The 17,759-nt window shown below is 38.4% G+C and overlaps 1 protein-coding gene across 2 annotated transcripts in view; it reads right to left on the bottom strand.

The window, feature by feature from the left end:
* TRPM1 (transient receptor potential cation channel subfamily M member 1) overlaps positions 1–17,759 on the bottom strand; it is a 71,319-nt gene that overhangs the window by 17,615 nt on the left and 35,945 nt on the right. The window contains exons 12-20 of one of the 2 annotated variants that reach the window (XM_074966183.1): positions 16,233–16,373; positions 15,285–15,314; positions 11,551–11,843; positions 10,436–10,664; positions 8,608–8,730; positions 8,054–8,185; positions 6,878–7,006; positions 5,763–6,014; positions 3,680–3,854 (exon numbers count right to left, since the gene is read on the bottom strand). In XM_074966183.1, the coding sequence (XP_074822284.1) occupies positions 3,680–3,854; positions 5,763–6,014; positions 6,878–7,006; positions 8,054–8,185; positions 8,608–8,730; positions 10,436–10,664; positions 11,551–11,843; positions 15,285–15,314; positions 16,233–16,373 (1,504 nt within the window). The remainder of the gene's footprint in view (positions 1–3,679; positions 3,855–5,762; positions 6,015–6,877; positions 7,007–8,053; positions 8,186–8,607; positions 8,731–10,435; positions 10,665–11,550; positions 11,844–15,284; positions 15,315–16,232; positions 16,374–17,759) is intronic. The other variant, XM_074966184.1, reaches the window with a different exon arrangement.

Here is a 17,759-nt window from a genome sequence, read left to right as displayed (position 1 = left end):
TATCAGTAAAACACAATTGACAGTCACCACAAACATAAAACAACACAAAGTTACCACACAAACTTAATCTTTCAGCTATTACAGAAACAAACTTCCTCCTGTTTCCAGGAAGCAGAGTCCTGTCATTGACTTTGCTGGCTGCTTCCTTTCCTATTATCATTCTATATTAAAATGATCAATAGCTGTGATACAAATATATTGTTATAGTGTCTAATATCATTAAAATCTAATTTGATTATCATTATGGGTACTGGTATGCCCGTCCTTAGAAAGTCTTAAGCAGGAGCACCACTTCTGCTTATGAATTTGATCCTCCTAAGTACTAAATGCTTCGGATTTCATGCTCATGCGGCTCTTTTACATTGTCGCATTGGAGTGAATTTCATCCTTAGGGCAAAATCCTGGCTTCATTGAAGTCAATGGCAAAACTCCCTTTGACTACAATGGTGCCAGGGTTTTATCTTTGATGTACAGTTGTGACAAAGGAAAGTAACAAAGCAATGCATTTTACTGAACTACTGAGAGGAGAACATGATATGGTACTTTCCCATAAATCATTTATGTGTGACAAAAGGACCTCACCGTATCTGACATATTGGTTGGATTGCCTACTGTAGTCACATTCAGGTAAATTTTTAAGGGGAGCTAACTTACACTCATAGAAAGATTAGATTGAAACCTATTGTCTTTGAAAGCAGAATGGTCTTTAGAAAGTAGGTGCTTATGGGCCTGTCTACAGGGGAAAGTTATAACTGTTTAAGGTAACTGTGAACTTTAAACCAATATAATTTAACTGATATAACTTCCCATGTGACATTCTTATTTCAGAATAAGAGTACCTTTTTCCAGTTTTGATTGTGTCACTCTGGAAGCAGTTTAAGCTAAGCTGAATAAAACCACTCTTATTCTGAAATAAGAGTGTTCACATAGAGAGTTATATAAGAATAACTATATTAGTATAACTGGAAAAATCTCTTGTGTAGATAAGCCCTGTGTAATCTACCTTTTGTTAGACCCCAAGTGGTCTTTCACCTTGCTGAGGTAGGATTTTCTGAGTCCTTGGCTAATCACATTTTCCCACAATCGGACTTTATGGCGTATAGTCGGGGTACGATTGAAACAAAGATCAGAGCTGGGACTGTTCATGTAAAGCAAGATACAGAGACAGGGAGAGCTATAGGTGCTGAGAACAGTGTATGTTTTAGCTGACTTCTGAGAAAAACAGACTTGTCTACATGAGAGTTTGCTGTTGCTTTTACCATCTGTGTTCAAGGTGAACAGGAATTTGTGTACATACTGTGAACCACGTGGACTGCAGCAATAGCCTCAATCTCTGCCTTAGTCATTTCTCCCAACATGGAATCAACCCATCAGAGACTTATCCAGACTTATCCAGACCACTTAGAAGCTGGGGCAGCATGTAATACGTAACTGGGTTGATCCAATTATTTCCAAGAATAATTTTACATATTGTAAGTTACAGTAATATTTATGAGAGAAAGGAAGAAGGAAAGAGTGTTTCGGTGTCCTATCTAAACAAAACATAACTACAACAATGTAACTGCAGGACCAGATTAATGGCACAGCCCATATAGCCATTTCCTCCCTCCTATGCGGAAGGGAGTTCTGACCACTAATGATTAGACCATATAAACCTTAGTATAAGGGGGAAAAATGGAAGGTAAACAATTACAAAATACTGTAAAATGTAAGGATCTAATTAAAACACATAATCAAAGGAATCTGGAGTTAAGGCAGAAACTCTATTGCAAATTAAGTTAACTCTGTTGTTATGTTGAGGGTTAGCTAATACCTCCAAAGAGTGGCTGATGTTACTAAAGGCCATGTTTTGTCCTCAGATAGAGGTGCCAGGGGCTCCCAGTGAGTTCAAGGTGGCCAAAGCAAGGCTATGGTTCTATAAAGGTTGAGGATGGAGCTATGATATATTTGGGAATAGTTTTCTCTTTTCTCCTTGATTTTACTCCCCACTCCTACTTAACACTCTTCATCATGATCAAAAACTAACTGGAATTACTGCTCTAGATTGCACCATTCTTAACTTCAGTGTGTTGCTGAGTCACAAAATCAGAGCAAAGGGCCACTTTGGTAATATTACATTTTGTAAACAGTCCAAATAGGATTTTCATATTTTAAAGCATTACCAATTTTTATTATTAGCCCTGTTTCTTGCCCCTCCATTTCATTTCTTTGTTAACAACACGCATCTGCATTCCCAGCTGAGGATATCACAGCTTGTCCTCCAGCTGGCAGGGCTCATGTTTTGATAGATACTGCCCTTCCCCCAGAAATGAAGGGAGCCAGGACCTTTGTGATATACCCAGACTGTCTGGCAAAAGGATCATATCAAAAGTTACTGATCACCTAAAATACCCTAGGAACATATGTTCTAAACCAGAAGTCAGGGGGTTGTGACCACCCTGACCTTCACATATTGCTAAGAGAGGGGGCTCTGTACTGAAAAGGTTGAGAACCCTTGCTCTAGAGCATGTGTGGAGACCTATGGCTCCACAATTAATTCTTCTAGGCCTCATTTCAGGAAAGCATATGGATATGAGTCAACAGTGTGCCCTTGTTGCCAAGAAGGCCAATGGCATTTTGGGATGTATAAGTAGGGGCATAGCGAGCAGATCGAGGGACGTGATCGTTCCCCTCTATTCGACACTGGTGAGGCCTCATCTGGAGTACTGTGTCCAGTTTTGGGCCCCCCACTACAAGAAGGATGTGGATAAATTGGAGAGAGTCCAGCGAAGGGCAACAAAAATGATTAGGGGTCTAGAGCACATGACTTATGAGGAGAGGCTGAGGGAGCTGGGATTGTTTAGTCTGCAGAAGAGAAGAATGAGGGGGGATTTGATAGCTGCTTTCAACTACCTGAAAGGGGGTTCCAAAGAGGATGGCTCTAGACTGTTCTCAATGGTAGCAGATGACAGAACGAGGAGTAATGGTCTCAAGTTGCAATGGGGGAGGTTTAGATTGGATATTAGGAAAAACTTTTTCACTAAGAGGGTGGTGAAACACTGGAATGCGTTACCTAGGGAGGTGGTAGAATCTCCTTCCTTAGAGGTTTTTAAGGTCAGGCTTGACAAAGCCCTGGCTGGGATGATTTAACTGGGAATTGGTCCTGCTTCGAGCAGGGGGTTGGACTAGATGACCTTCTGGGGTCCCTTCCAACCCTGATATTCTATGATTCTATGAAAGCACATGTTTAAATCCCACTGAAGTCAATAGGGTTTAAGCATGAATTTAGAAGTTAAACTTGTACTTAAGTGCTTTCCTGAATCAGAGTCCGGTGATGAACCAGGTTCTACAGTAACTCAAGGATTCTCTCTTCTTGACCCTCTTGACCCACTTCTTGAGGAAGTGGAGCACCTCAGAGGTCAATAGGAGGTCAATATTCTTAACATCCAAGATTGGCAAGTGTTTCAGACTGCACCACTCTCAAAAGTAATTGAATTAGAACATATGCTGACAGGTAGAGGATTCCCATTGGTACTCTGGTGGGGAGGAGAAAGTGGTGTTTGGAAGTCTGGAATCTGCCATGAAAGCAAACAAAGACAAACACCAATTCCAAATTAAAAACAGTCATTTTCATTAATTTGGATCTGATCATCTGCCTCAGAAACAGGAAACAGAATCTTACTATGAATTCTACTCTTACGGTCTATCTGGTCTGCAAACACCTCTCCATAGATCATCCAGTAGGGCATATAGAAGATGTTGCGGGCTAGTCTCCAAGAGGGCTCCTCATCTGGGTGCAGGATAGCTTGGCGGGCTACTCCGAAACTCATCAGAACCACAAGCATGATGACCACAAAGTACAGCATGTCAATCATCTGGATAGAGGGACCACACAAATATTTTTGTCATAATCAGAGGTTATGTACACGAAAGAACATGTGTAGGAGAGTGTGTGCAGGAAAACCACCAAGATAGATTCACGAGAATAAAAAAAATTTCCCCAAACTAGTTGTTTCCCAGATATTATTATGCTGTTACAAATACTGCTCATGAGCCGAAAAGATATCAAGTGTAAAAAAATTGCACCCAAGATCCATTTAAACAGGTAATATGCTTTTCAACTAAAAGGACTATCAGACTATATGGCTTTACAGACCAGATTTCCCCTGCATTAGGGACACTTTACCCTGTCCTGCCAAGCCAAGAGACCTCTCAAATCAGCATAATTTGCCACAGTGTTAACTGTTAGATTAGAAGGCATACTTGTGTCCTGGCAATCTCTTGCTGCTGTAATGGCCCTTGGGCTGAAGTCAGTCAGTTCAAATCAGAGCAGCCTTCAGGGTCCCAGGATCTGGGTTGCACAAAGGTGGCTTAAAGCCACCTTTGCAGCACCTCTCCTGAGTAAGATCGTGTGCTCCTCAGTTGCAGTGGAGGTTCTGGGCCTATGAACTTTCCTATGCCTGGCATGGTATGGTATACATTTATGGTGCCATGAAACTGTATAACAGCAGCAATGACAATAGCAGCAAATAAATAACGTATTTATTTTCGGAAAGAGAAAGCAGAGTGAGCATCTTCATATAAGTGCTTGGGCCAGTGACAAGAGTATATATTTGAACTCTTTCTAGCCATACTTTCCCTGAACACACAGAGGCAGCGACATGTTGGACAGTGGCTCTTGTTAAAATTCTGCCACTGACTTGAAGGGAAGAATACGATGACTTCTCTGCTGCTGGTGGTGCTTTCCCTCTCTGTTTGCTGCTAAGTTACCCCTGCGCGAGAGGCTTACATACGAACACTGCTGTTGTGCAACGTTTTGACTTTGGAATGCACCAAGTGAAAGGTATTTTCATCTCTAAGTGCTAAAAAAACTTCATCTCTTCATCTCTCTCAAGTTGAATACTCCCTTGTATCATAAATATATACTCAATATATATTTTAGGAACAGAGGGCAAAATTTTCATAGTCACCAAAGTGATCTAGGAGCCTGAAACCCTGAATACATATGTTCCAGAAAAGTTCATTTTAACAGAAGTCTGTGTTGTTGTTTCACCTCCTTTCTTAGTTACAGTTATATTCAATTAAATGGAAAATCAAGCGGACTCCCCAGAGCTGCTCCCATCCTCCTTATGAGTATGTGTATCCTTGGTATACTGGGTTTATTATACGCTAAGGAGGATAATTTTATGGGAGCCTATTTTTACAATATTGGCAGCACAAAGCTCCAAATATATTAGTTCCATTAACTGAAAGCGGGTTTAATACTATGCGTTGATGGAGGAAAGCCAGTTTGGCTTAGATATTAAGAACGACAATCTCTGGGCAACCACAACTCTAACTGAAGTCAATGGGAGTCGAAGATCCTAAAAGGGCCTCTGAGAATCAGACTCTAAACTTATACATTTTAAATCCTACTTTTATGAAGGGAAATACCCTAAAATGGTTCACTGAGACTTATACTGAGATTAAGTAGACTATTCTGAAGAGACTGCAATAGGACAGAAAAGCAGGGTGTTAAGGATGAAAGGTATTGAAACAATGAGAAAAATTCTCTCTTGAATTAAGGTTATTATTGGTGTACCCAAAATCTCTGTGGGAGTATGCAATTCACGAGTCAAGATTAAGAGCCCTATTCTGCAGCCCTTATTCACAGATCAAATAGGTGAGCAACAGTTGCAGGATTGGTATCTAGAAGAAGAAATTATTTTACTTTCCCAAATCTGCTTTCTTACATAGTTTAAGATGCATCCTTAAAGCAAGCCTCTAGCTACAGAGGTACTAACCATTTTTCCAATCATCATGACATAGGGTCCCAAATACTTGTTCACACCAAAGATATCCAGTACTCGAATGTACCAGAAAATGATATCCACACAGTAGATTACTCTTCCATAACCCATGTAAGGCTGGTTCTGTAGGCGAAGAATTGCTCCAATTATAAATACTGAAATAGCCACCATATCAGTGATATTCCAGTATTCCTGCAGCCAGACTTTTACTTTCTGGCTCAGCTTGCCTGGCTCCGACATCAGAATCTAAAAGCAAAGGGAAAAAATCCTGAAGAAAATCTGTGGAGTGCATTTTTAAAATAATGGTGCTGAGACAGAGGGCAGTCTGACTGGGTGTAATGGGTTTCATCAGGACTACTTACGTGGTGAGCAGGATTTGCCTCTGCAGCAGAGCACAACACTGCTTACAGTCTCCATTTAATTTTTCTATTTTGACCCAACTTTCATTTAACCGTAGGATTTCATCACAGTCACTTAATTCACAGGCTGTGGTCCATTAACTTTTTGTCCATATTTATGTCCAAATCAAAATTATATGAGATGTTTATTTTAGGAACACGGTGGGTTGGAGGGGATACAGACTGGGAGGGAACTACAGTGGGGTGAATTGATTTGGCAGTGGATTTTTGTCCTGTGCTACCAATCTGTAAGATCCGAGATGATAATGAATTAAATACTACTACGAATTTACATACAAAACACTTTCCTCCCTCCCAACCTCTTCATCAGACACCATAACTGATCAATGCAACATACATTAATTGTGCATAACAGGAGGCTATTTAGGGATTATATCCTCAGGCCCCCCCAGGGAAATACACGTAAGAAAGGGGCAGTGAATTCAGGAAACTGCAAAAATTACCTAATGGAATTTTTGATTGATCTTTTGCTCAGGCAGGACGGTTCTGAGAGCCCTGGAGTGGGTAGTAGTTGAAGTCCCCTGCCACTGGTATAGATTTGGAGGAGGTGCAGGGAAGGGAATCTCCTGCCTCATGCAAGGCTTGCCTGTCTACACTACTTCTCCAGCCACCATTCACCATTTATTTATAAATGGCAAGTTCTTCCCCATTATTACGTAAAATAGCAGTTATTGGTGTGATTCACATTACCTCTCTTACTTTCTCTAAAGCCAGAGTCACAATATAGGAGATGACAATCCATTCCTGGAGTGAGGGCCAGCGGTCCATCCGCACCAAGATTATATAATTGAACAGCATTAAGTAACCCAGGTATGATATCTGGAAAAAAGAATCCTTTATGTCCATGGACTCTAGGCATTAGTGTGCAGGGCTGTTACACAGTAACTGCTTTGTCCATGGCTGCATAGACAGCATTTAGTTACTTGAGATCCTTCCAAAATTTGTACACAGAGTCATTTGCAGCAAGTTTAAGTGTATAAAGTACAGAACATAAGTGTAAATCAGCAGAAACATACCTAATATTCAGGAACATATTCATAATTGTCCACTAATTTTGGATGTTCAAGTTTCATAGATACCAAGGCCAGAAGGAACCATTGGGAGCATCTAGACTGACCTCCTGTATAACACGGGCCATAGAACTTCCCAAAATAATTCCTAGAACAGATCTTTTAGAAAAGCATCCAATCTTGATTTAAAAACGGCCAGTGATGGAGAGTCCACCACAATCCTTGGTAAATTGTTCCAATGGTTAATTACTCACTGTTAAAAAATTACCTTATTTCCAGTCCAAATTTGTCTAGCTTCAGCTTCCAGTCATTGGATCATGTTATACCTTTGTCTGCTAGACTGAAGAGACCATTATTAAATATTTGTTCCCCATGTAGGTACTTATAGACTGCAATCAAATCATCCCTTGGCTTTTTCTTGATGCTAGGGGCTGATTTTCAAACTATACCGAATGCTTACAACCTTAATAAAAGTCAAATGGGGAAATAATGGCCACAGTTGTCACAAGCTGGAAATCCAGAATGAGTGGAGACTTTTGAACTTTTTGGTATTTAAAAAAATTAGATACAATAAAGCAGCACAGAAGATGGAAAAACAATTTAAAAGATTTTAACTGTGTCTTCTTATGTTTTAATGGGAGTTAGACCATGTGCGATGTGAATTTTGTTATGTGTTCATGTACGACGATGCTAGAAGCGGTATAAATTCATAAGAGAAACAGATGCCAAGGCCAAAGTGTATTTTGTTTGTACCTGTTCTTTAAACTATATATCAAGATGTTTTCCCATTATTTTGTTTTAAATTAATATAAAGTAACAAATTGTTAATAATCAAAAGTCAAGATGACTTACTCACCGTATAAAACCAGAACTTTACAATAGGTGCATTATAGAATTCATAGATTTTTTTTCCAATAGGAAGGCTCCGTTGCTTTTTGTTTCCATTCTCTTCATCTCCTTTTCGGGAGCCTGTATCAGCATTTGCATCCTGGAAGACAGAAACTGGCAGCTTGTCACCAATACAATATCACCTATGAGAGGTTCTTTCAGTCATGATGCTCAATCATCTGTCAGCTACAGAAAGCTTCCTTCTGAACAATAGGACTCTATTCTCTAATCATCCATTTCCATTGCACTTTGAAAAATACAAGGCGAGGTTCTTAGCTGTTGTAAATTGGCATACCTCCACTGGCATACCTCCACTGGCTACATCAAATTCACACTGGCTGATAATGTGGCCTATATAGTCTCAATACTCTAATATACAAGGATTTTTGTTTCTACACAGACAGGTGACATGGAAAATTTGCAGATTTCAATCTGAAGTGGCCAGTGGCATAATTGTAGGCAATTCTGAATATTAAGTATGCTGGCTAAGTTAAGAACATTCTGATAAGGTTTAGTACCAACCACATTTTCCTCCTCTTTTTCTTTGCCATCTTCATTTTCTCTTGATGTCTGATAGGAAAAATCATCAGAAGTGCGAAACTCTAGGAACAGGATGGTGGGCGGGAAGAGAATCCCCATTATAACCTGGGCAAGAAAAGAGGTATCACTTCAATGCATCATTAGATTTTTTTAAAAACAACATTATTTCTTTTGTCGCCATCATTTCTCTGAATCACATTCAACATACGGGAAGCTACTGAAATAATTAGTATTTACAAAGAACAAGTATTACACATAGCACTGTAAAGAGTTTTAAGATAGAACATGGAGCTTGCTCTGGAAGACTTATATCTGTAGATACATTGCAATAAAACACATCAGAAGGTAAAAGTGTTGCAGGACAGAGTTCAACAGCTAAATTCAGTGGAACAAAACACAGCAGGATGGTGAAGGGAGCAGGTTCTTACCAAAGCTTATAAATTAGAGTCTGATGTGAAACAGGGGGTTCTCAGAAGAGTTTTGAAAGAATAAAAGGGGGAAGCTTAGCAAACAACTGGGAAAGCTTTCTAAGCATGAGAGATAGCATGCAAGAAGGCACTTTAAAAGAGTTGGAGGATGAGATAAAAGAAGTAGTTAGGGGAGGGAATGAGAATAGAAGGTTTGGGGGATATACAGGTGAGGAGGATAGAACTGGAAGGTTAGGGAAGGCTGAACTTTGCATGGAAGAGGAAGGGAGTCAGTGAATAGATTTAACAAGGGAGAGATGTGATCTGAAAGAAGGGAGAGAATCGTGAGATTTGACGCAAGAGTTGGAGAGAAGTGGGAAAGTGGAAAGTGAGAGAGTTGAAGATGAGACAGGTCAAGGAGAGAGAAAAGCAGAGAATGGATCAGGACGTTGGCAGGAGAAGAAGAAACATAAAGATGGATTTTGTAGATGTTATGGTGTGAAAAATCAACTGGATCTGGTGATGACCTGGAAGTGAGAAAATGAGAGATGGGTTGGAGATGACATCAAGGTGACAGGCCTACATGTGGAAGGCAGTTTTAACAATATAGGATAAGAGAAGGATTTCACCTGATTATAGCCCAGAAAATCATATATTATCCTCCTCACAAGCAACACCAAAACACTTCTCACACTGTGTGTATCATGTGTCTCCCCTTTGCCAAACTTAACATTATTCATGTTTAGCAGTTATTCATTCTTTGAACCCACTCTTGAACAATCACCTGAGTCTCAATGGAAAGACAGAGAAATCAGCAGAACAAGTGTTCAAGCCCGCAAAACAAGAAAAGATTCTTCCTAAAAAATGTGTTTTTTCCCATCATTCTACTCTTTACTATTCTACATTGCTTCTTATACCACCCTTTTCACTGTACTATCTGAGCTCCTTCCAGTACTGCATTAAGAGATGTGACTAGCATTTGTCATATGTGGTTTGTTCTCTCTCTCTCATGCTTTATTATGTGGCCTTCACCACAGTAGTAGCTGAGCATGATGAATGTCTTTTGGCTTCTCATGTAATATAACTAATTTTCATGGCTGGGGTATAAACTTAAATGAACAGCTTTTCTCATATATCTGGCTTTGCTTCCAGATTTAAAGCATACTAAGCCTTTTATTGCCTACTACCCCCCTCTGCCATGGGGATGTTGTCACTTAAATATTCTGAGGTAAGGAGCCAGAAAAATTAGCTTCACAAAAGAAATACTTTTAAAGCACCCCTATAATTAGGGGGCTGAATGGTTATATGAATAAATATACTAAATATGATACAATACTATATGCCATAGCTGTATCTTCAACATCAGTGCCAAGGAAATTACTGCAATTGTGTAGAAGAAATACCTTAAGGCCTGGGTTTTTCCGCATGCGTAGCCGCCCCATCCACATGTCTGTTAATAACATCTGGCTGCAGGTGTGAGCTATGAAGTCCCTGTGTTTAGCTGCCACAGCAAGTTTTAGGCAGGTGGAGTTACTCCAGTTTTTCAGTTCATAGGTCAGCAATTTCATGGCAACCTGTTCATCATGTTTATAGGATTGATCTAACAACTCAACAGCCAGCTGGCCAAAATCTCTGAAGAAAAGGAGACATGCAAAAAGAATCTGATGAACTTTGCTTAAAAATTTTAGTGTTCCCTTAAATTTGATTGTAAACTCTTTTGGGCTGGTACAGTGTTTTCCCATGTGTTTGTACAGCATCAAGCACAACTGGGCCTCAGTCATGATTTGTGCTAGCATGCAAAAGCTCCACACAAATAAATATAAATGATAATTAACTTTGGTGCTTAAGAAGCTATTGACTAGAAATGTCATTATTGCTTGTGAAATATTTTTGATCCTTTGATTACACTATAGAAGTTGTAATTGTCATATTGTAAACTTCTAACATTCTAAGGACAATTATAATAAAGCCAATTACATTTGAAAGTTTTGAAGAAATTTGTTTAAAACTAAAAAAGCAATAAGGCACAGAGACTAACAAAACCAAGTAGAGTGTATAGAGTAACACATAATTTTCATTCCCTTTAAACTTATTTTTATTTTTAATCACCTTCAAACATGTCAACTTCTTTCACAGCTCTTGTGAGACTGTTTGTGATAAAACTTAGTAGACGAAATTTACCGCTTCAGAGAATTCATGTACATCAGTTAATCCTGACCTAGTGAGGTAAACTAATTTTATTTTATAAAGGAGGAAACAGGCAGAGAGGTTAAGCAATTTTCCTAAGGCCACAGAGGGACTCCAAGGTATGATAACTCAAAAGTTCTTGCATCCCAGTCTTGTACTTATATCCTCAAACTTCATAGATGAAAAAGGTTGGTCAGAAAAATGGGCCAAATAATCACCCCTGTGACCCACCATCTTAATAATTAATTTCAATTGCTCAAAAATAACTTTGAGCAGTCCATATGGCCCCATATATACAAATGAATTATGCACTATGTGCCAATTAACTAACTTTGAGTTGTTGTCCAAATCCTGAGAGATGTCATCCACCAGTTCACTCTCTGAAGACTCATGGGCCATGGATTTGTACAGTTTACATGCCACAAGTGCTTTGGCCATGGTCTCCTCCCCTCGCTGCCAAAGAAAGAGTGCCATCTTCTGCCGTTTCATCAGCACTGCCCATACCATGAGTTCATGAAATGGGTACTGAAAGCGGCTGACTTCTGGGTCATCCACATCAATATCTATCTCTTCCTCCTTTTTCTTTTTCTTCTTCTTCTTCCCTTTGGTTGGAGGCTCATCATCCTAAAGGAAAGCAAAACAAAATTCTTGCCACTGAATTCTGAAAGCTATTTTGACCCCTATTCCATGCACAAAGAACATGTTGAGATGACTACTGGCATTTCCAAAAGAAAATGTGAACTTCCCATTAACAAGAAGCCTATGTTCCTTGAATTACATCATGTTCTGTAGTTTAATTTCTGATTTGTTTCTATAAAGAATGCCAAAAACAAAATAATGAAATAATACCTTATCAACAGATCATGCATTGGGTTAGCACTCCTGGGTTAACATTTTGGCCACAGAACCATTACTTGCATGCTTCATTATGAGTCACTAATATTCTATGAATATAGTAGAACCCTATTATATTAAAGTTATCACTTTACACAAGCCAGCTAGAGTATAAGCGGAGTTGTACTGCATGTGTAATTGCCCTGGTTGCTTTGCAGTAAACTGAAACAACTTAGGACTTTTATTCTATTGAATTGTCAATGGAGCTTCACTATAAGTAGATTACGCTGTAGTCTCTGATTTGATATGGTCTCTCTCTATTCCTGCAGAATAATGCTTCATATCAGGCATCAAAGCAATTTTTAAACCAACATGCAGATGAAGAGAAGGGAAAACAGGCAAAGGGAAAAGGCAGATAGACAGAATCCTTAGGAACAGAGTTAAGATACTAAAGGGATTGTTCACCTTTGAATAAGGAATCTCCTCGTATGTATGCAGTACAAACTGAAGGTATAACTATCCCATTTCCTAAAAGGATAAGGAGGATAGGCCATTACTACAGGAACCAACATGGAAGTAACTGAAGGGAGATACAGACAATGGAGCAGGATCCTAAAGGGAGAAAAGCCACGTTGGGAAAATTAAGGTTTAAACAATGTAGGAAGAATACTACATATATCACTATAGATAGAGCTATTGATAATTTTTAGGGCTCGATTCCACTATCAGAGATGAAGTGCGAGTAGTGGTAATAAACACTTTATAACATCAATCCTTGTGCATACAAAGTGCACTAGATTCTTTTAAGGAAGTATGCAGCAGCATGAGCTATATATCAGAGTTCAGAATTAAGTTTTAGAGCAGGGGTTCTCAAACTGGGGGTCGGGACCCCTCAGGGGGTCATGAGGTTATTACATGGGGGGTCGTGAGCTGTCATCCTCCACCCCAAACCCCGCTTTGCCTCCAGCATTTATAATGGTATTAAATATATTTAAAAGTGTTTTTAATTGATAAGGGGCGTCGTATTCAGAGGCTTGGTACGTGAAAGGGGTCACCAGTACAAAAGTTGGAGAACCACTCTTTTAGAGCCTGAGATTCCAAGCAGAAGTCTTCACTTTTTTCTTAAATTCATCTCACTTCTTCCTACTTTCCAATAATTTCAGGAAGGGAGAAGTGGTCCTTATAGAAATTGCAGTGGTCATTATTCACATGCATTTAGAAAAAACGTTATCTGTCTTTCAAGGAAAAGGCTGTGCACACACAGCCAAGTGCCATTTCAAATCCGAAGACGAGAACTGCATTTTTTTGGTAGAAAAGAACAAGTGATGATTGCAAAATGCCAAATAATTTATAGTTAATAGTAAAGAAAATAAAAGAACTGGAAATGAAGAAAGTTAATATTCCCTCTTCTTTCCACATGAGCACAGAAGATTTCTTTGGAATATTTTTTAAAAGTTAATTTTATTTTTCACCATTTCTTTTCTTTTAGATAGACAGAACTGCACCCACAGCACGATAGAGAAAACAGAATTAAACTTCAAAACACTTCAGTTTGTTCTGTGTAAAGCATTTGCCACTGAAGGAAAGCATAAAAACATCAAAATATGTTCTTGGAAAATACTGAGTAACCTGCATGTGAATAAAGCCACATATCTCAGAGCTCGACTCTGTGGTATATAAATGAGACCACATCTCTTCAGGTCTTGTTTCCTCCTGTCTGTAACCTGAGCACTTTGCCCTAAAGCTGTTAGAAAATATGAAGTCGATCTGAGAGGAAAATTAAGTTTATTTACACTTTCTTCATACAAGGAAACGCTGCTTATCTGCTTTGGAAAACATAGGCCTTTGTGCGTATATATTTTACAACTGACTTTAGCTTCAACATAAAACTCTATTCACTAGGGTTAAGAATTTTGGTTGGATGTATTCCTGGAGATTTCATCACATGACATAATCTTTAATAAAAGATTAATCTTTAAATCCTGGAGACTCCAGGGAAATCCTGGAGGGTTGGCAACCTTACTATTCACACAGTGATAATACAAGCTTACTTATATGCTTCATATACAAAAGTCCCTAATCTTTTCAGGTACCAAGTATCTAACTGCTATGTTCTAAGGTATCTATTAGAAATGTTTAGCTCTGCCTTCAGATCAGATACTGAGCTTTCCCAAAGTTTGTTGGAATCTGAACCAGGGTTCTGGTTTGGGCCCATGGGAGAGACAGGCCCCAGGGACAACATTTGGATTGAAATCTAAACTTCCCTGAAGTTCTGGGGTGGTTGGGGCAGAGCTCAGACCTGGGGCTGGGATTCAGGTTCAGGTCCCCCTCATCTTTGGGCTGTTTACATCAGAGCAGTGCTGATATGCTCTGAAATAATCAGCTACGTTTTACAACGGAAGAAAATAACGAACATAACACTTAGTTAACTTGACTGAAAAAGCAATTTCCCTCTCTGACCTATCGAAGCCTATGTCTACGCTACATCTACATGTAAGGATGTAAGTACAGATGCAGCCAGTCCAGCTAGCACAGTTATAAACAGTAGCGTAGATGGGAGACTTAGCTTAGGTGAGAAAAGCAGAGTGCCCTACATGCCTTAACCCCCAGGATACATACCCTACATGGCTCTCTACATGCCCAAACCATGCCCTCCCACATCTATGCTGCTATCTTTAACACTGTAGCATTTCGCTGCCTCTCCCCTGTGAGAGCCTTTCCTTCCCACTGCCAGAGCCTTTCGCTGCAGTGCGTAGCTACACACCAAAGTGACAAGTATGGACACAGCCTGCCTTTCACAGCGGTGTGTAACACAAATGTAGTGCCTGTACTCTACGTGCTGCTACAGACAGCCTAAATCTTCCATGCATAAACTGCACTTTAAATATAAAGAGGATTTGACCATAAATTACTCAGCTGCTGTAGTCTCTCTCATCACTATGTTCTCTGTGTTCACATCTAAAATTGTTTTATCTACAATATTTTCCAACATGGGAGTCTGTTATTACGTAATACTACTAAAAAAACTGCTTGAGGATTATGTGAGCAAAGCTCTATGCAGAACTCAAGACCTTAAATATAAAGTAGGTTGCTGGTGTTTCAAAAGTAATCTGTAAAATAGAAGATCCCAGCCAGATACAATTTATATTAAATCAGCATAAAACTGAGAAAGCCCAGAATGATGCAGAAAGGTGTTTTTCCTAGTTATATGAAAAAAAAAATCCAACTTACCTCCATTCCTAAAAGTTTAAGAGCTTTTGGCTGCATATTTAAAAGAAAAAAGAAAAAGAAAAGAAATCTAGTTAGATGGAGGGGAAAATGCAAAGGAGTAAGAGTGCCAAAGAAAGTAATTTTTTCATTTGCCTAGATAGGAACATTATCTGGCTAGTAGCTGTAACTCTATTTTGGAAGGGAAACCCCCCTCCCCACAAGCTTCTTATCTTGCCCCCCCCCCATCATCCTTCGACTCGATACAAAAAGACCACTTCCGAATTAAAAACAAAAAACCAAACCCATTTAATCAGAGGCATCTATGAGAAACAAGCCCGTGGTGAAACCTGTTTTCCTATTTTTTTCCCCTTAGAAATTAGAATCTTTGTTCTATTACATTTTCTTAAAATGACTCCTCTTTATATTCCATTAGCTTCACGATCAATACTATATTCTGGCAAGAGAACAGTTTATTTTGGGTAATAAGCCCTTACTCTTGGAAGCAATCTTTTACAGGATATTTGCAAAATTGTTCCTCTTCTGAGGCAGCTCCTTTGGCTTACTTGGATTAGGCCCATGGGTTATTACAATTACTTGCTCACTGAGTTGTAGTTTATCCCTGTGTTTATTTTATATGACTATTTTATGCAGTTACAATAACTTTAGAAGGTCATGCTCACAAATTAAAACTAGGAATGGCTAAACATGCGTAACACCACAGTTAGAAATATTTGTTAATTACCAAGAAGCGTGGAAAGTGCATACTTGCACATCATATTTAGCACCTATTGGGACCCTGAGTCTTTGTTCTTCAGCTCAGATATTTTGTATTATCCTCATATTAACTCCACAGGCTGTTAAATGAAGATCAAATGGACACACAGTGGTTCACATAAGATTGAAGAAGTGGAGAATTAGTTATTTTGATTATCAGCACTATGGGGAAATATAACATTAACACATTCTTACCCTCTTTGGTCCAAATAAATTATTGTAAAGGGTCCGAAAACTTTTTCGAGTATAGTTGCAGCGATAAGCTCCACCCATGAGGTATTCAAGTACAAGACCAATATCTATCAGGCTGATATGATAATCGGGTGGAAGATTTCCCTACAAAATACAAAGTGTATTTTTAGGATATAAAACAACAATAAAGCATATACAGAGAGTTGCCTTGGCTATATACAACATGACATATTTATATTCATACTTGGTAGACTTTAATATTTTATTCATTATTAACATATCCATCCAGGGAAGTTTTTTTACTTGGGGCCAAATTCTCCCATGTCTGTCTATCTAAGGGTAGAATTTCAGCAGTGGTTGTTGGTAACAAATATATCAGTACAGAGTTATTTGCAGCAGTTAAATATAATATGTAATGGAACAATAAATGTATTAGGCAAGGGAAGAAGACAAGAGCTTTATAGTTTTTAATATATTTCTGTTAAAATGGATACAATCACATTATTTTTAATAAATAAATGCAGCTGAAGATTTATACACATTCTGTTGGTTATGTGCTCCATGGACATTTGATGTAATTTCATACGTTTTCATTTTATAGATAACTTGCTTAATTTTAGTGTGGCTATCTCATGGCTGAAAGATTAAAGTGATGACGAATCTTACTAGAGGTACACAGTGCTGAGAATTTAATTTGAAACCATTTTTAATTCAAAAATAAAAACGAAGTGTTTAATAGCCATGAGGCTTGCTTCTGCAGAACCTGATTGATGAAAGTACTCTTCACATGCACGAGTAGTTGCTCTGAAGTCAATGGGACTGCTCTTGGGAGACAGGGCTTGCAGGATGGCCCCCCAGTGGCTTTGAGTTCTTTGAACTGAATTAATAACATTCCATTCCATATTTGAATGGGATTTCGATCTGCAAACTAATCTGAACAGCTTTGTCTATTTTAAGGTTTTATTCATGCAAGAATTAATTTTTCTTTTGAGATGGTTTAAAGATGGCTTTTTGTATAATGGAGTGGGTGGGTTTTTTTCCTGTACCCCTTAATAAAAATCAAAACAAGCATTTTATTACTATAACATTTCTACTAATACACTACTTGAATACTTATGATCTGTGCAATAATTTAATGAGATATCATTATAGTGCTCATACTCCAAATGTATACATATTATCACGAATAATTTTATACAGTACAAGATTATAAACAATATTAATACATTTGATAAACTATAAATATACTATACTACTAAGTATATTCAGTTATGGAGAACATTATAGTACTTGCAAACTCTACAGTATACTAGATGCTCAGATACCATAGTGATGAGCATGGTATAAAAACCTGAATATAAACAGAAAACGTCTATATTTAATTTACTCATCCTCAAAATGTGAGTCTCTTGTGTTTTAAAATAAAAAGTGACAATTATAAATTAAAAGGGGATTGCAAATTGTGAGATTCCTCAGGGAAATCAAAGAGAAAATTATCCGTATTGGACAGTATAATGTGTCCTTAAGATA

This window comes from Natator depressus, chromosome 10 (genome assembly GCF_965152275.1).
Source record: "Natator depressus isolate rNatDep1 chromosome 10, rNatDep2.hap1, whole genome shotgun sequence".
Taxonomy (NCBI): Eukaryota; Metazoa; Chordata; order Testudines; family Cheloniidae; genus Natator; species Natator depressus.
This window is presented reverse-complemented; position numbering and strand designations above follow the sequence as displayed.